At 39.1% G+C, this 27,382-nt stretch overlaps 1 protein-coding gene across 3 annotated transcripts in view; it reads left to right on the forward strand.

Annotated features, from left to right (window-relative positions):
• The window catches only part of LRCH1 (leucine rich repeats and calponin homology domain containing 1), a gene marked incomplete at both ends in the record, with an annotated part of 189,351 nt that overhangs the window by 81,190 nt on the left and 80,779 nt on the right, over nt 1-27,382 (forward strand). For all 3 annotated transcript variants that reach the window (XM_079722106.1, XM_079722104.1, XM_079722105.1), the window contains one exon: nt 11,261-11,405. In XM_079722106.1, coding sequence (XP_079578232.1) covers nt 11,261-11,405 — 145 coding nt within the window. The remainder of the gene's footprint in view (nt 1-11,260; nt 11,406-27,382) is intronic.

Below are 27,382 nucleotides of genomic sequence, written 5' to 3' on the forward strand. Positions count from 1 at the left end.
AATGTGTCTATTTTCAAAGAAGGACAGACAAATGAAACAATAATTTAAGGCTGCTCTGAGCATTTTTATACACATAAAATGTCATTAATGGTAAAAATAGTATTTTTATTATGTATTAGAAGATTACTATGGATTTTCAAATAGACTGATGTATAAGACTGGCTTTCTTATGGAATATTACATTTAAATATTATAGTAACTTTAGATTTCTTGAATCATATCTACTTAAAAATATCACTAGCAATATCTTTAAGGGTTTTTTAAAAAAAATTAAGTTTGTGGTAATGATTCCTCCTTTGACATTATCAGCAATATGTTGAAACGGGCTCAGAATTTGTCGGTAGCTTTTAAAATTTTGTCTCATTTGAGATTAATCAACCACTGATATAATTGACATCATATGATATAAATTTCGAATTCTGTATGATTTCTGTTTCAAAGTGATGGCTATTACCCTCACTCTCCTTGATGTTTAATGGAAGTATTTGGGGAACTTGAATAATGGATTATCTGGCTAATAGAACTGTAATTTAGTTCAGAGTTAATAAAAGGAAAGATTCATTTCTTTATCTTAGAACTCTTTAAAAATGTACTAATGTGTTTCCATGCCAGTTAGAAAGTCTCTTGGAGGGTCAATAATTTTATCTTTGATAATTAAAGATCTTACATGGTCTCATGCCTGAGATTATTTACAACATTGCAAAAAACGATAATATTTGATTTGCCTCTAAAAACCTCCTTTTAATGAGAGACCAAATCAGTAATAAAAAATATAAAAGCATTCCATCCTCTTTACCTTGGGGGGGGTAATATTAACTTTATGTTTTTATTTGCTATTTTTAAAATATATAACAAAAGAATCTAATTAATTGATGCTTATGGTTTTCTGATGTTCTGTAGAGTCTTTCACAGTATATTTGATTTCAAAAGCTAACAAAGGTAAAAATCCTGGAAAAAAATTATGGTAAGGTCATTTTTATTATAGAGGGCCTTCTTTCAGCAAATAACATCTCTTTTATGGTTGAGAGTTGTTTTTTTAAATAAATTTATTTATCTGTTTATTTATTTTTGGCTGTTTTGGGTCTTTGTTGCTGCGCATGGGCTTTCTCTAGTTGTGGCCAGAGGGGGCTACTCTTCGTTGCAGTGCACGGGCTTCTCGTTGCAGTGGCTTCTCTTGTTGCGGAGCACCGGGCTCTAAGCGCGCAAGCTTCAGTAGCTGTGGCGCATGGGCTTAATTGCTCTGTGGCATGTGGGATCTTCTCAGACCAGCACCTGAACCCGTGTTCCCTGCATTGGCAGGCGGATTCTTAACCACTGCGCCACCAGGGAAGCCCCTGGTTGAGAGTTTTAATATTTATGTAATCAACTCACAACTGTGCCTTGTTTCATTCTGGGTAGTAAACCTGGAATGATAGTAAACTCCAGCCAGACTGAGGCCATGGAGTTCAAGGTTGGCCACTCTGTCTTCCTCCCTGCTCCCTGCTCTGTTCACAGAAAGTCCACTCTCTTCTTTTAACTCCAATACACTCATGTGAGTTGGAGCCCTTAGAGCCCTTGGGACTCACTTTCTTTGCATTCCCCAATTACTCATTGTGCAGCACTTGCCAGATCCCTTAATCCCTAGTAACTAGTTTTCCTCTAGTTACAATGTGACAGAGACTATCCATGAACTGGCTGGTGAGTGATTGTCATCAGCTGCTCAACTTTAGTCCAGCAGCAAGGTATTTGTTTCATTTTAAGTACTTCATCATGTGCTTTGCTGAAGTGCTCTTTGAGCTCTAGAACCTCACAGGGAAAGCTCCAGAGACTCTGTTCTCCCTCTTGCACCCCAGAGAACCCAAGGGCTCCTGCCCCGCTCACAGCACCTGAGCAGTTGCCCTTGGTCTGACCTGCCGGGGGCTGGCGCGCACACTCCCTTTTCCCCGCCTGGGGTCTCAGCAGAGCCCCCTGCTGTGTCTCCTTTGGGCTCCTCTGTACCCTCGGGGGCCCCCATCCCTGCAGTTATCTGTGACTGTGCCTCTTCTCACATGTCTCTCTAGACTTTTACCATTGGGCTCTGTGTCTCTCTTCCTTTCTGCTCTGTGAGATTGTTAAAGCCGAAGCCATGCCCTCACTCATTTCTTTTCTCAACTGTCATTTGTTGAGTTCCAGGCACTGCTATTCACTCTTCTTCCCAACATTTATGAGGTGCAATTGTATCAAGCACACAACAATGGTTGGCAGTGCGATGAGTGTGTACGTGTATATAGATCAGTGGATGGAGCTAGAGAACACTGTTAGGTAAGGTAAGTGCTGATTTAGTGGTACTTGGTCGTAGAGCTGCCTAATAACATTGATGGTGTAGATGTGCCATCTGTCCCTGTGTCATTCCCCAAAGTTGTCCCCTTCACTCAGGTTTCCAGCCTGGCATGGTTAGTCATTTCTGTGATTCTGGGAAATTGTAAGTTCCAGGGTAATGTTTGTAGTTTGTGACCATTTTAAAAAGCATTCTTTGTTTTCAATTGTGATAAAATAACATGTAGCATAAAATTTACCGTCTTAACCATGTTTAAGTGCCCAGTTCAGTGGTATTAAGTACGTTCATGTTGTTGTGTACTGTCACCATCGTCCATCCACAGAACTCTTTTCACCTTGCAAAACTGAAACTCTGTACCTACTAAATAATAACATCCTGCCTTCCCCCAGCTTCTGGCAACCATCATTCTACTTTCTGTCTCTATGAGTCTGACTACTTCAGGAACCTCGTATAAGTGGAATCATACAGTATCTGTCTTTTTGTGACTGGCTTATTTCACTTAGCATAATGTCCTCAAGGACATGTGGTAGCATATGGCAAACTTTCCTCCCTTTTTAAAACTGAATAATATTCCATTGTATGTATAGACCACATTTTGCTTATCCATTCATCCTTTGATGGAGATTTGGGTTATTTCTACCTTTTGACTATTGCAAATAATGCTACTTAAAGCAACCATGTTCTATGAGAAAATTAGTATTTTCCTTTCAAATTAGTTTTTATCATTTTAAAGATTATTACTGTTGATGGGCTGTTTTTATTATGTCTCAGAGCAAAAGTTCTGTTTAAGCAAATGGGAAATGATTCATTAGCTAAACAGAATCACTAGGGAATGGGTCATTTCAGAGAAACTGTAACCACCTAAAATGTTTTTGTTTTGAGTAATTTTACACAAAAACATTAAAAATAGACACTGCCCTGCTCTCTTGAACAGAACATTTGAAAGACAGTTTAGGGCTTCCCTGGTGGTACAGTGGTTAAGAATCTGCCTGCCAATGCAGAGGACACAGGTTCGAGCCCTGGTCCAGGAAGATCCCACATGCCACGGAGCAACTAAGCCTGTGTGCCACAACTACTGAGCCTGTGTGCTTAGAGCCCGTGCTCCACAGCAAGAGAAGCCGCCGCAATGAGAAGCCCATGCACCACAACGAAGAGTAGCCCCAGCTCACTGCGACTAGAGAAGGCCCACGAGCAGCAACAAAGACCCAACGCAGCCAAAAACATATAAATAAATTTTTAAAAGACAGTTTAATTCCCAAATATGTTAACTATTGCTAGGTTATTCAGCATTGTGGGTATTATTTTGGTGCTACTAGTACATTGTGCTATAATATTTAGAAGGGCTCTGACCATTACATTTAAAAGACTTAAATTTTAATATGTCTGTATATTTCACTCTTTGTTACTATGTTTTTTTTAGAAGCGCACTTTCTTATGGCTACCTCGCTTTAAAAAATCTATTTGTTGCTTCTGAAATGCAGTGGGACTGAAACGGTCAATAATAGCATTTGTTAGAATTGTGTTTAAGAGTAAAAGCTGCTGAGTGAGCCTTTCAGAGATTCTTTAAGTAAAATGATTATACTTTGGAACAGGAATTTCCCGCCACCCGCCAATTCCATCTGCGGTGGTCTTTTAAAATATTATTTCCTCATTTTTTTTGGCAACACTTTGGATAGGAGAAGTACAATAAAGAAATCAATTTTTGCTATCAACATTTCAGTAATGCAGTTGTTCAGGAAAAGGCCACCTATAGGTAATTACCTCTTTAGTACTTTGTGGGCTTAATAGGTATCAGCTGCTAATAAAATCACCAGGCCAAGAGGCTGTCATTATATCCTTTTTGGCATTTCCCAAGACTAATTTCTATATCTTATTTCCTCCTTCAGCTTGGGAAAGGGAGCCTTCAAACCAACTTATAGTTTTTCACTCATAATACACAATTGTTTTTTTCTATTCTTTCATCTCTGATTTATTATTATCAAGAGGCATTTGTACATATGGTGTGCTTCATGTGCTTGTCAGCTAGATTTTAAACTCCTTCCCAGCCCAGGCCTTTTTTCTTGCTAGAAATACTGCATTTGGAACCCAGCATTAGCTAACATAATGATAGAGACTATTTTTAGAGTCCTTCTCTCTGTGCCAGGTGCTGCTCTAAGGACTTTATATGTATCATCTCATTTAATCCTTCCAATAATTCAGCGGAGCCAGTACTATTATTATCCTCATATTACAGGCAAAGAAACTGCGGCATAGAGAAATTAAGTAATTATTTCCAAGTCTACACACTAAGTGGTGGAATCAGGATTTGAACTCCAGCTGTCTGACCTAAGAATCTGCTTTCCTACCACATTTATTCAATGAATATTTATTAAGCTCTTACTGTCTACCGGTGAACAATGTAAAGATCCCAGCCTTCATGGAACTTTCATTCTAGTAGAGGAAGAGAGAAAATTAACAACCAAAATACATGAGTAAATTGTATGCTATTTTAGAAGGTTATCCAAGTGCTAAGACAAAAAAGGAAATGTAGAACAGAGGGAGGGGGGTTAAGATGGACATGCTGACATTTTAAGTAGGTAATCAGGGAAGACTTCATGGTTCATACGGAGGAATTGTTTAACAAATCTCTAGTGTTTGACAAGATTTTTTTTTATTGATCTCTTAGAGATGTAGCATGAAATCTTGGTTGACTCACTCGAAACTTTTATGAATCCTCTTACTAGTTCTGCCTGGTTAACACTGGAAGTGTCTGCTGGTTTTATCTCCAGAGTCAAGGATGAGTCAGCCCATGGGCTCTGCTTCACTTCCTGGAGCAGGCTCCCTTACTCCAGAGCATTTCCGAATGTGCAGTTGTCCCGGGAGTGCCCCGTGGGGGCTGAATCACGGGGCTGGGTGGGGTGTCTGTGCTGAAAGAGGAGGGGCAGTCCGACACCCAAGGACATTGTGGAGCGCTCCCCTGTAGAAGGATATAGCTGAGATTCTTCTGGAGAGACCCCTGCCTACCTAGAAGAAAAGGGTTATGGATTGTCCAGACAGGGCAAGCGGCCCCAGACCATCCTTCCACCCAAGGATTATCTCTGAACAGTGGACCCAGGAGGGACCAAGCAAGAGGGTGCAGATGGCCTGGCACAGAGTGTCCCTTCAGTACAAGGAAGACATTGGGTCCCGTCTGCTTGTCTGTGGGTCAGGGGTTTAGATTTATATGTGAAGGACACATATTTCACCCAGTTATTGAGACATCATGATAGGTGCTAATAGGCTAAACTTAAACTTCCATGATAACATGTTTATCCTTCAACTCAAAACATGTCTCATTTGGTCCTTTCGGAACTGGGCATGATTCGACCGCCAGTGATCAGCCCTTTTCTTCTGACCAGAAAGCAAGACGTTGCAAATGAGGTTGCCAGCTGTGCTGGTCCATTAGGCTTCTGCTGGCGGCTGTGGCGGCTGATAGCTCAGCATGTCGTGGGTGGAGTGGGAGGCCTCGTCCAGTCCTTCCTGAGGCACCACTTTCCTTTTTTATACAAAAACAACATCGTGCCTCTGAGGGTGCTGACTGCATACCAGATTCCACTGACTGTTTTTCTACCCTCCTCTGCTCATTTTTATTCCTTTGGCTACTTTATTTTAGGGCTTTGCAAAGTTTGTTTTGGCCGGGTCGAAACTTATTGTTTTATTTCTGGCTGTTCTGCTCTCATGTGAACGTTTCAATTAAGAAGCAGACACGAGGAGGACGTGGTTCTGGAGTTCCGGTTTGCTGCCCGGCTGTTTGCCCAGAGCTGCGGTGGACCCCGATCCCCGGGGCCAGGCTAGACCGCCGGGCAGGTTTCCAACAAGGAAGGACGGAGTCCAGCTTGGGGGTAGGCAACCGGGCACCATGACACATGCTCTTCTTCCTGGAGAAAATATTAGGACCTGGTCAAAGATCACTTACTTTTAGTCCAGAGCTTTGGGATCATTTAATGCCTTCTGATCAGGCATCAGAAACAGGTCTGTTATTATTATTATTTTTTTAAATGAGAGATACGCAGAAGAACAACTGACCTTCCCTAATCGCAGTCCTACAAGGTCGACCCAGCAGTGGTTCAGAGCTACCTACTGGTTTAGTTCTTGCCTCTGCTACTTACTAGCTCTGTGACCTCAGGCAAGTTACCTAACCTCTCTGGGCCTTGGTGTCCACACATACCAGGGAGTTATAACAGCACCTGCCTCCCTAGGTTATGGTGAAGATTCAGTGAGGAAAAAAACAAATTTTCTCTGATCGTAGCCAACCGATGATATGAAAAGTCTATTGCAGATCGGATTTTTGTCGCTCTGATTGTATCCAAAAAACAGTTGAGTTGGAATTTAGAGTAAGAATCTAATTGAGCAGTGGTTAACGCTGGATTGGCACAGGCTTTCTTTCCCAAGCCTGTTGTCTAAACCGGACCCTTCCTGGGCCTGATGGCCTGCTCCCAGGAGAGTGCCACCTATTGGTGGGTCTTGCTTTAGGTAGGAAGCCGAGAGGGTGGATCACCGGTGTTTCCCCTGGGATAGTGGGGATCAACTGGATATACAGGGATTGCCCAAGTCACACCCTAGTACTTCTGGCCATGGACCCCAGGCTTCAGGATTTTTAAAAGTGATTCCAGTATACCAACGAGATTGAGAAATACTAGACAAATACTTTATTTGGGGAAATAGCTCATAAGTGGGTTCATTTATACCTCCATATATTTATAACAAAATTAGAGAAATAAACAACAAAAATAAACACGAATTCCTCATTGCTGTTTATCTCTAGTTTAAAAGCTTACTTATCTTTCTATCACTCGGGAAGTACTGGGCTTTTCACAGCTCCTGACCTGTTTGCCCAAGCTGGTTTGGGTTGTATTTCAAAATAAAGATACAAATTGCCTCCTTAACACTTGCTTGTTATCTTTGAGCTCTTATTCTTTCTGTCTTTGCTGAGTTGGAGAACCTTCATTGCTCCCATCTTGGTCTGTCTGTAGTCATGACTGGGACCGCCAGGCTCCTGCTTGAGCTCTCTCTGCCTCTGGCATGGATCTTCCCTTTCAGAGTCCCAGTTAGGGACACTCACATCTGTGTGGGCACCGTGAACTGACCGACCGCTCACGTCTTTAATTACAACTAAGTCCTGGATCTCTTCCTCCTCCTCCTTTGTGTGTGTGTGTGTGTGTGTACGTGTGTGTGTTTTAAAAGAGGGACCAGACCCCATTTTAGTTCTTTGCTTTCAGCTGTTAGGAAGAATTTTGAACAAACTGGTATGTCATTTGTTCCATTGTTTATAATCGGATTATCCACTCTGGATTATCAAAGTCAAAACGTCTTAATCTAGACTGACTTCCCCAGCCTTTCTGGGCATCTTTCCCACTGCGGGTTAGTGGATGCCCAAGGATCCAAGATGATTTCTGCGTGAGCCTAAGTAAATTATAGGAAAGCAAACCTGCTCGTTTTTTCGCACCCTCTTTTTCTCTTCCAATAAGAAAGTTAGTTGAGAATTAAATGATATTCAGACCCAAGCAGGAAAAGTAAGTCACGTATTTGAAAACTCATTCTAAACTCTTTAGTGAAACAGAGTGCTTATGTAAGATTAGGATAACTGGCAGTTGAAGCCAGAGTTTCTACTTAACCAAGTTTCCTATAGCCACTTCCAGAATTTAGCCCATCAGGTGACATATTGTTTTCATTACTTTCTCTTTTGAACTTAATGTTTATAACTTTCTTATCCTCTGAGTCTTTACACAGAACATGTTGACTCTGTTTTTATTGCATTTGGGGCAAATAAAAATGCAGTGAAGATTTAATCACCGTATCTTCCTAATAATCTAGCTGTGGGACACATCATGATCTTGCAGAGTGGTCTCACGTGGGGAACTCAGTCAGGCCTTGCAGTTGGACATACTTAGGTGTGAGTATGATTACTTATTTCTGTGGCTTTGGACAAGTCTCATAAGCTTTCTGAGCCTAGTTTCCTCATCTTTAGGTTGGTGGTGACACTGCTCCTTGCGTTGGTTTAAATGAGGTACTAGATGCAAAGCTCCAGGCATAATGCCTGACTTGATGGAAGTGCTCAAGGGATGATAACATTTACCCATCTGGATTTTAGCTCTTTATTTGTACTTTTTTTTTTAAGCACAATTAGAACCTTTTACCTTATGGTTCAATTCAGGATTTGTGCCTTTCATCTTTCAAATGATAAACTTTTTAAAAGTAGCCCTCTGTGTTTTTCATTTCTGCAGAAATCATGTACTTAGTAAATGTTGATGAAAATGTCAATAATCTGGGTAGTGATGCTAAACAAACAGGAAAGGAAAACTTTTGTTTCTTTCTGTTTTTCAGCTTTGTTTTAATTTAATCTAGGCAACTGTTCCTATTGACATACAGGCATTGAAAGAATCTAAGCTACATGTAGGTTTTGTAATTTCTTCCCTTTTAATTTAGAAACTGGTACACAAACCCAGGATGATAGGGCTGCGCTGCATAGGTAAATTCTCACTACCTCAGTGGACACGGAGGTCTGTTCATTTGGCTAGCATTATAGGTTCGGGCGTGACAGGTGCCCACCATTAACACCTTATAACTTTATTTATAGTGGATAATATAATACTCTCAAAAAAAGAATTCCTGGAAAAATACAAAATAGCTCAATTAAAGGATTAGGGCGATACTGTTGGCCAGACCCTGGACAGCTGATAGTTTGGCATGTGATTTTCCTATTGAAATTCTCAGAGACCTTAAAAGAAGTTTACTGCGATGTGAATCATAGAAGAAGGGGAAGGGAAAACAAGGATGAAAGTGGAGAGATGATCATATACTATTTCATATTTCACTCTTTATATGATGAATTGTTGAAATAATTTTTTTTTTTTTTTTTTTTGGCGGTACGCAGGCCTCTCACTGTTGTGGCCTCTCCCGTTGCGGAGCACAGGCTCCGGACGCGCAGGCTCAGCGGTTATGGCTCACGGGCCCAGCCGCTCCATGGCATGTGGGATCTTCCCGGACCGGGACACGAACCCGTGTCCCCTGCATCGGCAGGCTGACTCTCAACCACTGCACCACCAGGGAAGCCCCTGAAATAATTTTTTAAAATCCTTATATTCCTAGAATAAATCCCACTTAATCATAGTATGTTAATCTTTTTATGTAAGTGCTTAATTCTGTTTGCACTTTTTTTTTTTTTTTTTTTTTTGCGGTACGCGGGCCTCTCACCGTTGTGGCCTCTCTCGTTGCGGAGCACAGGCTCCCGACGCGCAGGCTCAGCGGCCGTGGCTCACGGGCCCAGCCGCTCCGCGGCATGTGGGATCTTCCCGGACCGGGGCACGAACCCGTGTCCCCTGCATCGGCAGGCAGACTCTCAACCACTGCGCCACCTGGGAAGCCCGCACATTTTTAATTTAGGATTCACATCAGTATTTGGAAAGGAGATTCATATGTAGTTTCCCTTTGTGTACTTTCTTTGTTGGGTGATGCTATCAATATTGTACCTTGCTGTTTAAATAAGAATTTGGAAACTTCCCTTCCCTTCAGATGGTTTGAAATGGTTTAAATATTATCAGAATTATCCCTTAAAAGTTTCCTGGAATTCTCCCTCTGAAGCAATCTAGACCTGTTTTTGTTGAATTATGTGTTTATCTATTGGAAGGTCAGTCAGCGAGGTAGCTTTTTGACTTATATTTCATTATAATATTGACCTATTTAAGTCCCTCACCCACATAGTGTGATTCCTTAAGTGTATCTGAAATATTATTTACTGAACATCTTCAACTCATACTGATTAAGCCCCTGCTAGATAAGGGTGAGGTGCTCTGCTGTTGTTGAGTTACTGTTTTCAAGAGTTGGTCGCTCTTTTTTATATCCAGTGTTTCATGGCATTTCACAATCATGTTTACCATTCCCAGATTTGGACGTTAAGGATGATTCCATATTTTTATTGTTGAGATGGTGATACTGTAAACTGTACTGTATGTTTACATTACTCTGTTGACCATTATTACTGTCTTTGGTACACTTGGCAAGGGAGCCAGTTTTACTGAAGGTCATGCGCCATAGTATCCATCCTTCATAGACACAACTGATTTATCTTTTTCTTGTACATTGTACGTGCTCAGTAATTCTAGTGAATGAAATACTTTAGTATCTACTATGTGTTTGTTTGGGAAAGGTATAAAAGACATGTTCTGAGAGATAATATGTCATGAATGGAAAATTGAATTGAATAAATGAAATATTAAGGTAACTATGTATATTCAGATATATTAAAGGATTCAATTTTACATATTTGTCCAGGGGAAAAATAATTTTCAGATGGAGCAAAAAGTAAATGTTGATTCGGTTGCCCTTATACCTGGCCTGAATTTACAAGTTTATATAAAGAGCTAGGACTTCCCTGGTGGCGGAGTGGTTAAGAATCCGCCTGCCGATGCAGGGAACATGGGTTCGAGCCCTGGTCCGGGAAGATCCCACATGCCGTGGAGCAACTAAACCCGTGCACCACAACTACTGAGCCTGCGCTCTAGAGCTGGCGAGCCACAACTACTGAGCCCACGTGCCACAACTACTGAAGCCCGTGTGCCTAGAGCCCGTGCTCTGCAACAAGAGAAGCCACCACAATGAGAAGCCTGTGCACTGCAACGAGGAGTAGCCCCCGCTCGCCACAACTAGAGAAAACCCACGTGCAGCAACAAATAAATAAATAAATAAATAAATTTATTTAAAAAAAAATAGAGCTAAAACTGTTTCAGCAGTATTTTTGCTTTCCTGTGTGAATTGGGCTATACAACGCTAGGAAACGGAAATCACAACGCCATAGTAACAGTGGTGCAAAAAATGATAGTGTTGATCTAAATGTAGATGATAATGTTTATTTTAAAATGTGTTAAGGAAAAAGTATTGATAGTTGATAAGATTGTATTGGATTATGTTGAAGAGTTATTAACAAGATATTTTTTCCTTTTTTCATAGATTTATCTAAAAACAGACTGGTTGAAGTTCCAATGGAATTGTGCCATTTTGTATCACTGGAAATTCTTAATCTGTATCATAATTGTATCAGAGTCATTCCGGAGGCCATCATTAATCTGCAGATGCTGACTTACTTAAATTTAAGGTAGGTTGACTATAAAGGTTATAATCAAATGCGATGAAAAAAAATAATTGCTTGCATTTCCATCCATTTTCTTTTTCTTTTTTTCTCTTTGATCTTTTCTGATCACCCTTTGAAGTAAATCACATGAAGATTATTGAAGAAATATCTTTTCTAATACATTTGTGGTGCCGTTAATTTCGTTTTTGGCACTAGACTTCTCTGAATGTCAACAGGACAAGATGTTTTGGTTTCTTAAAATAATTTACACAGCATCATTTATACATTTTGACTGTTTGGTGCTTGGAAACTTGTTGGTATATTTTCTTTGGGTATTGATGTAGATTTTGGAGGAGGAAGGACGAAGGAAGTGGAAAAGGTTTGGGGGTTGGGACACATTAGGGCCTTGCAGGTTTGGGGGGTTATTGGTGCCATTAGATTTGCTACCCAGTGCCGACTGAGCCTGTTCACTTTAGGCCACCAGAGAAAGTTAAGGAGGAGCACTGAGCAACTCCAGCAAGATATAAAGTTTGCTGTCTTTAGCCCATTAAATTAGGTCAGTGTTTGCTGAGGATGGGTCAGTGGTCTGTATTGACTCTGATTAAGCACAACACAGTGTAACCTATTAATGCACTAAGTAGCCCTGAAGTTAAGAAAAGGTCTAACTTTTAGACTTTGCTGCTGTGACTCAACTTCTCTGGCCAGATTTTGACTCCTTGTTTCCTAAATTCTTGACTCACATCTGGGATGTCAGGAGAGAAAGGGAGCTGTTTTATCAAATCTGTCTCCACTATTAAAACAAAGTTGCAAAGTTCAAGCCTTTGTGCAGCCTTCACTCTTGTCAGTTGCATTATTTTAATGTGCAAAGAGTAGCAAGTAACTAGCAAGGCTTGTGCTGTGTAACAATATGCCAAACTTTAAAGGGCAGGATTCCCAATAAACCAGGTATAGCATTAATTTTAGATAATAATATTTATTTTTTTAGGTTTTTTGTTGTTTGTCTGTTTGTTTGTTTTGGTTGACCACTGAGAGTCAGGAGTCTTCTGCAGCTTTCTTTGCAGTCAAAAATGGGTTTCCATTGCATTTCGTTAGGACTGCATATCTTTTCCCTTGGGAGTGAAAAATAAATCTTGGTCATGTTTTTAAGTGGCTCTTACTTATTTTTGGTAAATAAAATGTAAGTTACTATTAGGATAATCTAGAGGCTCAACATCATATGTAACTTTCATTTTTCCAGGTTTCTAGTTCATTTGAGTTTTCTTGTGTAAGAACCATTCATGCTGTTTCTTCTGCAACAGAATGTTGATTACCTTGTTGCCTGATGGAACCAGTAGAGTGGTGTCTACAGATATTGGCTCATTATCTCCCTAAAACATCTGCCTTCTAATCCCAACCCATATAGGGGAAATAACCCAAGAGCTATGTAGTTGGTCTGTTTACTTCACTTACCGACTCCTGACACTTTCACCTCCAGCAGCCCTGCATGCAGCAAGTAAATAGATTTAACTTTGCATTGTTGTTTTAAATATATATACACTGAGAAACTTTTGGATATAGATGACATATTTCTTCTGGCATGATGTAAACTATAAAATTCTACAAATACTAGAGAATCTAATGTTAACTTTGTATTTTGCTTTAAAAGCATTAATAAACTTTGTTTCGGTAGGGTGATTTTTATGTTGAGCCTAGTTGAGGGTAGAATAATGTTGCGGTCTTCAGATGGTAGAAAGACTATATTGGAATATGAATCTCAGGAGTCTTTAATTCAAGAACAGAGAGAATTTGTTGAAACTGACAATGGTTGAAGAGGAAGTGTATGGAGTATTGTAAACAAAGTTTTGTGATGAATTTCTAAGTAAAGGAAAGGAAAGAAATAAAGGGATCATTAAGCACCCAACTTTTTAAAGTTTGTTTTCTGCTTGTAATGGTTTGCTTTCTCATTCGGTTTAATATCTCTTTATCTTTGGTCCTATTTATATAGCTCATTTTTATTTTGTTTTGGTTTTCTTTGCTCACATCTCCTACTTTTTTTTTTTTTTTTTTTTTTTTTTTTGCGTTACGCGGGCCTCTCACTGTTGTGGGCTCTCCTGTTGCAGAGCACAGGCTCTGGATGCGCAGGCTCAGCGGCCATGGCTCACGGGCCCAGCCGCTCCACAGCATGTGGGATCTTCCCAGACCGGGGCACGAACCCGTGTCCCCTGCATTGGCAGGCGGACTCTCAACCACTGCACCACCAGGGAAGCCCTGACATCTCCTACTTTAATATTACCATGTGTTAAGACATATTCTCTAGTGTTGAACTCTTTAAAGGAATTGATAACTAAATGGAGAAGATTAAGAAAAAGTATGTCTCTTACTTTTCAGAGATACTGTATCAGGGTATCTGAAAAATGTATGTATGTCCTCTAATCTCTTTGAAAGCCAGGTACTATATATACATATATAACTATTATTATTATTTTTTAATAAATTCACTAGGTTTTTAAAAAAATATTTACTTGTTTATTTGGTTGCTCCAGGTTTTAGTTGCAGCTCACTGGCTCCTTAGTTGCAGCACATGGGCTCCTTAGTTGTGGCATGTGAACTCTTAGTTGCAGCATGCGTGTGGGATTTAGTTCCCTGACCAGGGATCAAACCCAGACCCACTGCATTGGGAGCGTGGAGTCCTATCCACTGCAGCACCAGTGAGAGTCCCTATACATACATAATTATTTTTGATGCCTTCTATCAAATTTACTTCATGAATGTAAATGTGTAATATAAAATAGTAACATAGGGCAATCTGTAAAATGACCAGGAGATGGTCGTCTTGTGTATTCAATTATAAGGCCTTTAATTCCTGTTTGATTATTGGGTTTAGTTGAAACATGTCCTCTAGGAATTGGACCCTTGGAATTGAGTTATTTCTCAGTTTGGGAATAATTTAAGGTGGAATGTTATATTTGCACAAAAGATTTATTTGTAGCTTGTGAACTGGTAGGTGACTTACCTGTTTATCTCCAAATGTATAATAATATCTAGAAAATACCAGTGCCATCTAATTAAATTGTAAGTCTTCTAAGATGTGCTGAGTAATAACATCACATGATAGTCGTGTTGTCTATGTGAGTTTTTCCTGTCTTCAAACTCCCACCTCCACTCCCACACCCCACCTCCCCCGCAAGCTGGTAACCAGGAGGAATTTAGAATGTTGTGCTTGTGTGTGATCATGACAGACGTCCCCTTCATAACAACCAGGGTTGAGCACTGTGGCCTTTTCATGTCTTTTCTACCCCTCATGAAAACTAAGTCAACAAACTAAAAGGTATTTCTTCTTGGGTATGGTGAAGAGGCATGGTGGAATTCTGTTGACTCTTGGCCTTTGGAGGAGAAACTGCCAATCCATTTAACTGCAAAAGAAACAAGGCACTCAGCATGCTGCAAAAGGACTGCTTTGTAGGAGAGCTGCTGAGTCCCCTTCAATCTAATTTTTTTTCTGTGATAGTTACAAATGAGATATAATGGCAGTGAGAAAAAACTCATTCTGTTTTTTAGTAGTCCATTTGATTGAGTGATTGATTATTTTTTAATTGAAGTATAGTTGATGTACAATATTATATGTTACAGGTGTACGACATAGTGATTCACAATTTTTAAGGGCTGTGCTCCATTTATACTTATAAACTATTGGCTGTTTTCCCCGTGTTGTACAATATGTCCTCGTAGCTTATTTATTTTATACATAATAGTTTGTACCTCTTTATTTTCTACCTCTATATTGCCCCCCACTTCCCTCTTCCTACTGGTAACCTCTAGTTTGTTTTCTATGTCTGTGAGTCTGTTTCTGTTTTATTATATTCACTAGTTTGTTTTATTTTTTAGATTCCACATATAAACAATATCATAACAGATTTTGAAAAGACATTTTCTAGACAGAAGCATTTAATCAAATCAAGCATTTAATCAAATTGTCACTAATTTAGATGTGTTGGGGAAGTCTGTATAAATTTCAGAAAATTAAAGAAATACTGTAAATTACTTTTGAGCACACAGTGTAGACTGGCTCAGGTATAGCATGGTGTGAAACGGTTTTAACAAATAGGCAAGTTCAGTAGGCTTTATCAATAAATACCCCGAACACTTTCTTTTCTGTAGTGCTTAGGATTTTTCCTCTTAATTTCTATTAGCCAGAGAAAAAGAGTTGCTCGATAAAATAGTGCAGAGAAGCTGCTTTTCAAGTTCCACAGATTTCATGTTTCTATACTTAAAATTAAACATGATCTCACTGTGTTTTTAACATTTTTCTCTTTTTAAATAAATCACAGGTAGAAATTGCTGATTTTGTATGTTCCAAAATAAGAGAGATATCCTATGAAGTGAGTTTGAATGCATGGGAACCAGTCAAAATTGATTACACCCTCCAGGATACATTGCATGTTCCAGCCAAGTAAACAGTCATAAATATTTGATGGTATTGGCGATAATGATGACAATGGAGGTGACGGTGGTGGTGACGGTGAGTCACTGCCTCACCAGCTCCTTGGCTGACGGGATCTCTCAGCAACATTATCTTTAAATGTCAGATGGCTGCTTGGTGCCAGCAACCCAGTTCCCATCTTAGACTAGACACGGGTTTATTTAGCACATGGAAAGAAAACCTTCACTGTGAAACACAGTGAAAAACACTGAAGTGTTTTCTAGTTTTTCCTCTCATGATAGAAATGTCCTGTTTGTGGAAAACATTAATTTATCACTGTTTATGTAGCCTGCGTCTGAGGAACTGGGCTTTTAATCTTTGCTTCTTGGTGTTCACAACAAAAGGTTATGTTGATTTAATGTATGTGCTACTGTGTCTCTTCTTGTTAGAAAGTGTCTTAATCCAAGAAATGTGGCCAAGAACAATAAAAGTGATTAAGCAAGACTTGTTCCTATATGGGAACAAACGCTTTGAACCTGGGTTACACAGGAAAGCCTCACAAAATGTAAAATCTGTTTTAAATTGTTGGAGGGGTTGTTGTTGAGGAGACTCATGAAGAAAACGTACCTTAGAAAAATAGAAGAATCCAGAGCAGAGAGGCTTTTGGCGGGTGTAATGGTGTTGTGAATGCAACTAAGAATAGGGAACTTAGCTTAAAAGTTTCATCTCAGAGAGGTTCTGGAATAGAAGCAGCCAGGAAATGCAAGTTCTTTACAGCATTTGACTGTAGTGCTTCCAGAACTCTCGGTGAGTGGTTTTACTTTCCTGGGGTGAAACGCACAGAGCCAGAAGCTGGTTTATTCATTAGAAGCCCCTTTCTCTCCCAGCCTCCTAGGAGTGGATGGTGAGGCCTTGTCTGTAGAGAAGGGGGCCGTCTCTTGAGCAAAATGTTATCACGCCATACAAGGAATCCTTTTTGGCTGCTTTTTCTGAAGCCTGGCATCCTTTTGGCTGCTAAACAAAGTGCAGAAAGAGCCAAATTCCTGAAGGTTGTATAGCCTGTATCCCCACATTCCTTTGGGGGTTCATTTGGAGAATTAATCTTTAAACCTCAGACTATAGCTCTGTATTTGCAGGGCTTGGGAGAAGCATCCTACATGCTAGGATTGCCTTAGAAAGCACAGATTTTATATTTTTTGTTCTGAACAAAAAATTAATTTTCATTGTTCCTAAGAATTTTGATTTTTATCCCTAGGAAATATACCTTCTCCTTGTGACTGACCTTTCTGAAGAAAGTCTCAGTTGTAGGATAGTATTTTTTTCTTTCTAGAAACAGAGAAAATGGACGATGTCTTCTTAAACTGGAAAAGAGGAGGAATTTTGCTCAGTTCAAACTCGTATCCCTCTTTCTTTTGTGAAGATCTTATCTCATACAAAGGGGAAGGGAGAATATTTTAGTGTATATATTTTGGAACTGGCTTCTGGTGACTAGGCTGTGCTTTGTGAATTGACAGTCAGCAGGAAGGCACCAAAACACAAGGAACCATGTTGGAATTTGGAAGTATCATCTTAAAATTTGAAGGTATTTTTCATAGAATGCTGGAGTTAGAAGTGGTCACCGGAGTCACCCATTGCAGGAGCAGCAACCTGTGGTTTAAGCCTTGCCTTTTCTAATGTGCTCACTGGGCATTTGTTTTTAAGGTGGAAGCTTGAATAAACAGTCCCTAAAATTTTAGTGTGCTTATAAATTACTGTGCCTGTAAAGTTATTGGCATTGGTAGTTGAAGGGCTTCATTAAATGCGAATGAGTTCGTAATAGGTATTTCTTATCAGATTCCATTCCTTTTAGTATAACCCATGCTTGGCAAGACTTCCAAAAGGGATTTTTCCATCCTACACATCACCTGATTCCAGACGTTGCTTTAGATCAGTGTTTGTATTGAAAAAAAGAACAGAGAGACACAAAAGGGGCATTATAGCTTTGATAGCCAGACTGCTGTCAGAATGTGCTGGTTTTGTTTTCAGTTCTGCTTCTGATCTTAATAAAGTTTTTAAGATCTTTGTGCTGCAGATTTGCTTTCTGAAAATAGGGTGAACGCTCACTCCTAATTCATTGTATAGATTTTTTGTTTATGGAAATTCTCAAAAATTTTTCTGCAAGCTCCAAATGAGCAAGCTGCAAATTAGTTTATTTTTCTCACTAGACAGACCAAAGTCCTTTGAAACATTGCCACTTCATCAATCATCAACTTATATTTACTCCAAGAGCATTACAGTTTACCAAGTCTTATAACAAGTCATGTAGATGAGAAGAGGGAAAGGAAGAAAAACAGAGCATAAACATGTGAAAGGAGGTGTGGAAGTTTGAAATAACTTTCACCATGGTCTTCATCACGATCATCATCATCATCACTTCTTAATAGCTAAGTAGGATTTCATTGTTACACCATCATATTTGAGCCCTTCAACAGCCCTTTACTTTATTTATTTATTTATTTTTAAAATATTTATTTATTTTGTCTGTGCCGAGCCTTAGTTGCGGCATGCGGGATCTTCACCGTGGCATGCGGGATCTTTAGTTGCGTCATGCAGAATGCATGTGGGATCTAGTTCCCTGACCACGGATTGAACCCTGGCTCCCTGCGTTGGGAATGTGGAGTCTTACCCACTGGACCACCAGTGAAGTCCCAACAGCCCTTTACTTTAGGTAGGAAATAGGAAAGTGATTTATCCCTAGGATACACTATTTCATAAATAAGAATAATGGGAATTAGTGGAACTTATTTCTATGACATTTATTATTTGTTCAGCACTTTCACCGTTCTCATCTTGCTTAACGCTGTGCTCTGATGCATTCTATGCTCCTTTGAATCGTTTCAGAATCATAAACATAGTTGTTACAGAATTTTCCAGGAGGCCAACCTAAATATTTAAATAAGGAAATTAAAAATATTCATACTACTATATTCATACTCGATTCCCTTTTTAAATTTCTAACACCTATACATTTGTGCCTTTGTTTTTTCCTTTATTCATTTTTTCAGACGTTTGTCTGTTTTTATTGTGTTTTTTTTAAAAAAATGAGCTTTTAAGTTTAATGACTAACTGTTGATATTTTCCTTTTCATTAATTTCTGATATTATCTATCATATTTCCTTCGGTCTATTTTCTTATAGCTTTATTCTTTTTCTAATTTATGGAATTTCTAGTTATTTTTCTTTTCTCATAAGAGCATTTAAGGCCATGGATTTCCCTGTACTTAGTGCTTTAGCTGATGCCTAAAAGTTTTGATGTACGGTATTTTAAAAAATCACTCCTAAATCTTTTCTGATTTCCAGTATTTCATTTTGACCCATGAATTTCCTACAGAATATATATACATTTCAAAATTTTTATTGGCGTACAGTTGCTTTATAATGTTGTGTTAGTTTCTACTGTACAGCAAAGTGAATCAGCTATACGAATACATATATCCCCTCTTTTTTGGATTTCCTTCCCATTTAGGTCACCACAGAGCACTGAGTAGAGTTCCCTGTGCTATACAGTAGGTTTTCATTAGTTATCTATTTTATACATAGTATCAATAGTGTAAATATGTCATTTCCAATCTCCCAGTTCATCCCACCCCACCCCTTTCCTCCTTGGTATCCATACGTTTGTTCTCTATGCCTGTGTCTCTATTTCTGTAAATAAGATCATCTGTACCAATTTTTTCAGATTCCACATATATGCGTTAATATATGATATTTGTTTTTCTCTTTCTGACTCACTTCACTCTGTATGACAGTCTCTAGTTCCATCCCTGTCTCTACAAATGAAAATGACCCAATTTCATTACTTTTTATGGCTGAGTAATATTCCTTTATATATATGTACCACATCTTCTTTATCCATTCCTCTGTTGATGGGCATTTAGATTTTTTCCATGTCCTGGCTGTTGTAAATAGTGCTGCAGTGAACATTGGGGTGCATGTGTCTTTTTGAATTATGGTTTTCTCTGGGTATATGCCCAGGAGTGGGATTGCTGGGTCACATGGTAGTTCTACTTTTAGTTTTTTAAGGAACCTCCATACTGTTCTCCATAGTGGCTGTATCAATTTACATTCCCACCAACAGTGCAAGAGGGTTCCCTTTTCTCCACACCTTCTCCAGCATTTATTGTTTGTAGATTTTGTGATGATGGCTATTCTGACTGGTGTGAGGTGATACCTCATTGTAGTTTTGATTTGCCTTTCTCTAATAATTAGTGATGTTGAGCATCTTTCATGTGTTTGTTGACCATCTGTATGTCTTCTTTGGACAAATGTCTGTTTAGGTCTTCCACCCATTTTTTGACTGGGTTGTTTGTTTTTTTGATATTGAGTTGCATGAGCTGTTTGTATATTTTGGAGATAGAATATATATATATATATTTTTTTTTTGCGGTAGGCGGGCCTCTCACTGTTGTGGCCTCTCCCCTTGCGGAGCACAGGCTCCGTGGCCATGGCTCACGGGCCCAGCCGCTCCGCGGCATGTGGGATCTTCCCAGACCGGGGCACGAACCCGTGTCCCCTGCATCGGCAGGCGGACTCTCAACCACTGCGCCACCAGGGAAGCCCCTAGAATATATTTTTATAGTTATCTTTTAAAATTGATTTTTAGTTTAATTGCATTGTGTTTGGAGAATATTTTGTTTGATATTGATTCTTTAGATTGGTTGATATTTGCTTTATAGTCTATGCATAGTTAAATTTATAAATATTACACATGGGCTTGAAAAGAATGTATGCTAAGTGTTGTGTACTGGGTTTTAGTAAATCCACTAAGTATAACTTACTGTTGCTTTTGCATCTCACTTATTTTAGGGTTTACTCTCCTTCCTTTATAATATGCATCCTTAAGTAGTTCATTCAGTGAGGGTTCGTAAATAGTCTTCTTTCTGAAGTGTCTTTCCTCATTCTTAGAAGATTAAATTATTTGTACAAAATTTTCATTTGTATTAGTATAAAGTTTTAAGTTGACAGTTTTTTTCTATTGTATATCAAAGACATTATGCCTTCTGGCCTCTGTTTTGCTACAGAAAAATCCTTGCTTGTCTACATATCTTAAGTTTGTAGAAAATCTTCTATATTTTTCCATTTGATTTCTTCCCATATCTTTGTCTTTGGTGTTTCTGTACTTTATGCTATGATATGTATATGCATATATTGTTTTGATTTACCTGACTATACACTTTATTTTGCATCCTGAGTCTGAAGATTCATGTCTTTCATCAATTCTAGAAAAATTTATTTTTTTAATATTGTGCCTTCCTCTATTTCTCTATCATTTCTGTCTTCTTTGTATACTCCCTATTCGTTATATGTTAGACCTCTCATTCCTTCACATTTTTTAGTCTCTTTATTCGTTCTTATTTCTTTATATTTGGGATATTTTTCAAGCATGAATATGCCTTTAACATATTGAGAGTGAAAGTACAGTAATACTTTGAAAGCAGGAAAAATTGTAGCACCATGGGATTCCTTAATGGAAAAGACTCTTAGTGATTGAGATGTGTAGCACAGGAGCTATACATTTTGACTCATTAGTGAAATCTTATGCACTCTCTTACTCTTATAGTAGTATACTTTGTTGGTTGTCTAAAAACAACTTAATCCTGAATTCCTTTCAGTTGTTTATTTTATTATAAAACTTGATAAGAACCAGTCTTGTTGCCTTCGACCTTAAATTGAAGTTTGTGAGAATTTGACTTCTTAACCTTCAATCCTTTGTTGAACTCTGCTTTTTCTATCTTGTCAGCATCCTCCATACCTTCTTCCCTGGAATTAGGGCCTTAAGGAAGTAGGATTTGACTGCAGTCTGGAGGTATAATGGCCAACCCAGGGCTTCCCTTTGTTCTCTTAGTGTTCTTTGTTGCTTGTTAGTAACAATTACAGTAACTGGACAAATAAAGTTTTTTATAGGAGTTGCTTTTGAGAAAAGAGATGCAATATTGGTTTTCTGAGTTTCCCAATCAAAATCTAAATGCATCACTTCATTTTCAAAAGTAATAAAACGTACACTGTAGTGGTTAGAAAATTGCAGAATATTATGTTAAAAATATTATCCTACTTCTGAAAAGAATGCTTGTGCTCTGAGAACTCAGGGAGGGGAAATCTTGATAAAATAATGTAGTCAGGAGTTTCAGCATGTGTAATAGTTCCAAACAACTTCTTTTTTTCATGGACGAGAAAGTCAAGAATAAATGCATAGTCTGTAGTGCTTTATCTAGAAAGAGTCAAGGGATTGGGTGCTTAGGGTACAAAAGGAGTGGTTGTGAGGTGAGCAGGTTATTCTGTAAGGCTTTTTTTTCATCTCCTGTCATCTCTTACAATACCTTTATACTCTCTGCACCAGATGGACTGTCAGAACAGATGGAATGAGATGATCTCTCTGAATGGTGAGATCCAAATAACCAGAAGATTTGGGTCATTTTGAGAGTTGGATCGTGTGGGAACTGTATTATCTATTAATCCCAGCTTATCTACCTTGTCCTCATGGAATCAGGCAATGTGTTTCTGAAACTCCCATTTGGCAACTGGCAAACCATCACAGAAAGCGATGGGAAAATAATATGAGAAAATTGATCCATTCTACTGAATGATTAGTCCTTCTGTTCATGAATAGAGAGCAACAGAACTGGAGAAAACCTGCCTGCCAAATTCCCTAGGAGAAAAGAAGTTACATATTTCTAACCACACTGATGCCAGTAGATACAATAGGGTGTAAGTAGAACACCATTTCCTAAAAGTATAGTCTATGGAAAAGTGTTACGTTGGATGTTAATAGGTATGCTTGCTTTAAAAAAAGAAAAGTCCACATATTGTGCTATCAGAGCTCTCCTCCCTTTTTTTGTGAGGTCTACCTATTAGCATCTCCTAGAGTGTGCTTTTCAGAACACCATTTTGTAAACACTGATTTAGAAGAATGTTTATCACCTAAAGATTTAGGAACTGACCTCGTGTCTAAAAAAGGATGAGGTTAAAAAGTATGTGCCTTCGTGATGCCCTGTTCAGAGGCCAAGATATCTGTATGGACTGGATGTGTTGAAAGACACGATGAAATGAGAGTAGAAAAGAGAAAGGCCCAGGAAGTACTACAGCATAGAGTGTGTCCACACAGCTGCCATCCAGGCTGATTTAGCACCTTTTAAATATGTATAAATCTGAATTTTGTTTATTATTAATGATCAATTAAAATATGCAATTAATTTTGAGAAAAAATAAGTACTGAAAAGTGCAAAGAACATATCAATCACTCACTTAGTACTCAAGTTTAAGGTTTTTTTCTTCTCCCCAGCTCCTTAATAAGATTGAACTTTTTCTGGAGGGCGTGAGGGGATTTTTTCAGTTTCTGAGAGCTCTGTATTATATAATGAGGAAAAGAATGACCTTGACCAAAAGTCTAATGCAGCTGGGTCTTTAAATTAAATTGTCTGCCCTGAAATTTCATTGTTGAAACACCAGAGTCGGACTTCCTGCGGCCGGAGCTCGGCGGCGGGAGCGGCGGGAGCAGCTGCTGCAGCTGGCAGGTGGGGTGGGGGCCGGCCGAACTGACCAAGCACAGACCCGGCGCGGCGGCACTGCGGCCCCGGGGCAGCCGGCGCGGGGACATGCGCTGATTCGATCCCTCCGGAGAAGCACTTTAATCAACTTCCGGGTAAGATGGCGGAAGAGTAAGACGCGGAGATCACCTTCCTCCCCACGGATACACCAGAAATACAGCTACACGTGGAACAACTCCTACAGAAACACCAGAGTCGCTATGGCTAAAACTAATCACCTGTTAAAGGGTAATTCTTTTTAAAAAGGTAAAATCATGTCTCTCATACAAATATAAAATGTACATCTGTCGAAGATTATATTTAACCTATTAATTAATGAAGGAGCCAGTAGAATGTTATATCCTGTTTAAAGGAGAATTCAACACACACACACACATTAGTGGGCTTGCTGAAGTAAATTTACAAATAGTTGCAAAGCTGGTCAGTATCCAGAGGGCAGTAGTCAGTTATAATTCCTCTACACTCATCATGATTCATCTGTATTTCTGTGGACAAAAATGATTTGCATTACAATCCATTTCTACAAACACAGAGTTGTACAGTAACTCAAGGACAATGAATAGCAGAGATAATCTGGAAGGGTGTGCTAGACAAGACCCCCAGTAATGGTTTTTGTCCATTTCAAAGTCACAGTTTTTCCTGATACACCAAATAATTTAATTTATATCACCACGTGCAAGAACTGTATAGCTCTGTGAACTATTTGAACAGGACTATAGGTAGAAGAAAAAAATAAAGAGGTGTTCAGTGGGGACTGTGAAACTCTTCCTTTCAGATCCTGTGTTCTAAAGACTGTGAAGGGCTGTTTGCATGTAGGTGGGCAGGGAGGTCTGAGGATATAGTGAGAGCGCTTTGAAGGCAGTGCATCGCTTTCCCTTTTCTTTGGCCATTTAAATGGATTATCTTCAGGGAATTTAAGTAAACTGATATGAGTGGTGGCCCCTCTGGTGCATTAGTCCCTGCAGGAGACCTCTGTGACCTCAGTACCAGGAGAGAACACCTGGGGACTTCGGCAGAGGCAACCTTTCAGCGTCTGACAGTGGGGTCCAAATCTGCAGACACTTGTTTAAAAAGTTGTTTAGGACGAGCCTGGAATCCTTCATTCCACCTTACAGGATAAGACCCGTAAAGGAAGTCTCATTTTCTTTATTCCTTAAGAGTCACTCATTTTTTATCTTAAACTTGAGAAACCCGGTAGGAAATATTTGCTGCTCCAGCACTTTTAAAATATAAGATCCACGTTCAAGTAGGAGGTAGGGGATACCAGCTCAGAGGGATGTTGTCTATCTTGGTAGGAGTTAAGCTTTAGGATTCATGTACATTTCACATTTTCTCGGCGCTTAGAACAGGTTCTTGGGCAGAGTGGCGCTCAGTAAGTGTAGGAAATAATTGGCTTCCTTGCAGCATTTGATACCGTAGCATCTTCCTCCCTTGATTTGGTCCCATGCTTTCCTGCTCACTTTTCTACTTCTTTCTGTCTCTTCTCTATTCCTGTGTCTGGATGTTCTTTCTCTTCCTGCACCTTAATGCTAGTACTCCCCAAAGCCCCATCTTTGGTCCTTGAACCTCTCTTCAGACCTCATGCCTTATGTGTGTCTATCCAATACATTCTCTGTCACTTTGACTCATTTTAACACTAGTCCTTATTTTCCCAATTGACTAAAATTCAATTCCTCTTAGATGGAACACCTCAAAGTTCAACATGTGATAAACCAAGCCCATTTTTTCTCTCCCAAATTAGCATATTTGGAACCTTGTTCCTAGCCATGCTCCTACTGCTTTTCTCCAGCACCCTATCCTCCAGCTTGGAATCTCAGAGATGATCTTCGACCCTTTCCTCCATCCCTTTTTATATAAATCAGTCATTGAATTGTCAGTCTAGTGTCTCAGTTGCCTCTGTTTGGAATTTGGAGCTCTCCTCCTACTGTTTTCCTGGTTTACCTGTACTTTTTATTCCAAAGTAAAATGAGAAGAGGCCGTATTGTATTGAGGGAAGACCACAGACTTTGATCTAAAGCCCAACCCACATGGTTTCATATCTTAGCATTAGGCATTAGGCAACTCGGAGCAAGTGATTTAAATTCACTGAATAACATCAGTTTTTGTGTCTGAAAAGTAGGGGGTTTACTGTTACAGGATTATTGTGAATATAAATAAAATAATAGTTGTCTAAGTGCCTAGCGCAGTGCCTTATACATAATAACCACCCAAGAAATGTTTGTTGAATTGTTGAATGAAGTTTGTGGCATACTATATATTATGGATTCCAAAATGGGTTAAGAAAAATAGTGGCAAGAGGTCTAGTATTTGAGTAAAGTAAACGGATTTTATAGCATTTTTAGTAAAGAGGATATGCTGCTGATTTGTTTAAGTTTTAGAGCAGTTAAGTGGAACTGAATTATTACTGGCTGTCAGGTTACATGAGAGAAGCTTTCTGAACACTCACTTACTTGGAAGGATACGTGGGAAGAAGAGGATGTATATAGAGTAATATATTCATGCATGTCTACCTGCATTACACATTCAGAAATTCCTGGAAATGGATGGAGAGGCACACGTCTTCAAATGATAAACAAAAATGCTCAGGCACCTTAAATTTTATTATGAATGATTTTTGTTAACTTAGTCCCCCTGGGTAAAAGTTGATCTGAGCAGCCTGTTCTCATTTCAGTCAGTATCAATAGCCCTTTCTTTTTTGGCAGGGAAAAATATTAAAGTAAAAAATATCTATTTCCCTGGCTTTGGTGTGGAGTGGCATGGAGGAGAAGGCAGGTAAGGTAGGCGTACCTTCCTGGGAACAAAAAGGTGGTGTCCATTCTGCCTGGGACATGGCTCCTAAAAGTGGGAGGATTCTCTTCAGTGCCAGTACATCTTTTCCAGCCATTTAGTGGTATTTTTCCCACTTGGCAGCAACAATGTTTTGCATAAGGCTCAGGCCTCTACAGTCTCAATACTTAAAACCTCAAATCTACATTGTTGCCTCTGGAGGTGTTTGGCCAATTATTATTCTTGCTAGTATCAGGTGTTGAGTTCTCTTTGAAATCTAAAGCTTCCTTGAGTTTGAACACTTAGCTCCATTTTACAATGAAGGAAGGAAATGATAAATATTATAGTGGAAACTTTAAGGAATAGTTCTTAGAGACTTGTCCTTATAAAATTGAAGAGCTCTTAGCAAAAAGGAGAGGAAATAGCTGAGAAAGGGACAAGTTATCAATAACTGCACTTTGAAATCTAATTACAGACATTGGTAGTGCTGGTTGCTGACTGTTAGGGGGTGTAAAAAACCAGAATATGTTAAGCAAAGGTTTATTTATACTCAAGAGGAGACTGATAGACTGTTATTGTGGGAAACCAGTTCAGTTGCAGAAGCCAAATATGGTGCAGGTATGCACAGCAAAATGGCTGGTGCAGCAATTTGCCTGAATTCTGAGCTGCTTTAGACGCTCACTTCTTCCTTTTCTTTTAGTTTTCTAAAGTTGCCTTTTACTTTCTCAAAGAATGGCCCTATTGTGTAGTGTGTGAAATGGATTGGTGTGGTGTTCAAAACTGGTTTAAGATTCACTTGAAATGATGACTCTGTGTTTCTAGTTTTGCAACATTTAAGTTTTCAAATGATCGTCATCCTCAAGTTGTAGGTAGCAGAACTGCTTTCAAAGTTAGATGTAGATGTGGACTTCCAGATTTTATGCGTATACATAATTTCAATAGAGTTTCTATCTAAAAAATGTCATGTAACACATTATTAAAGCTATATTTATAGAATGTATATTTACAAAATTAATGTTGGCCAAGATATCTCCAGGCAGCTTAAAGCCAGACTCTGGTTGTTGCTGGTCCTTGTCTCAGGCATATGAGGATGGCGGGAATGAAGAGGGAGGGCTGGCCATGCAGGGGAAGCATTTAGTCACTTGAGGAAATGAGGGTGAGAAATTTTGCCATGGTGGGTTTTCAGAATGAAGCAAGCAGGAAAAAGGAAATAGTTCTCTATGGATATTGTTCACTGTTGTGTGGGCATGAAGA

This window comes from Hyperoodon ampullatus (assembly GCF_949752795.1).
Source record: "Hyperoodon ampullatus genome assembly, chromosome: 16".
Classification (NCBI taxonomy): Eukaryota; Metazoa; Chordata; class Mammalia; order Artiodactyla; family Ziphiidae; genus Hyperoodon; species Hyperoodon ampullatus.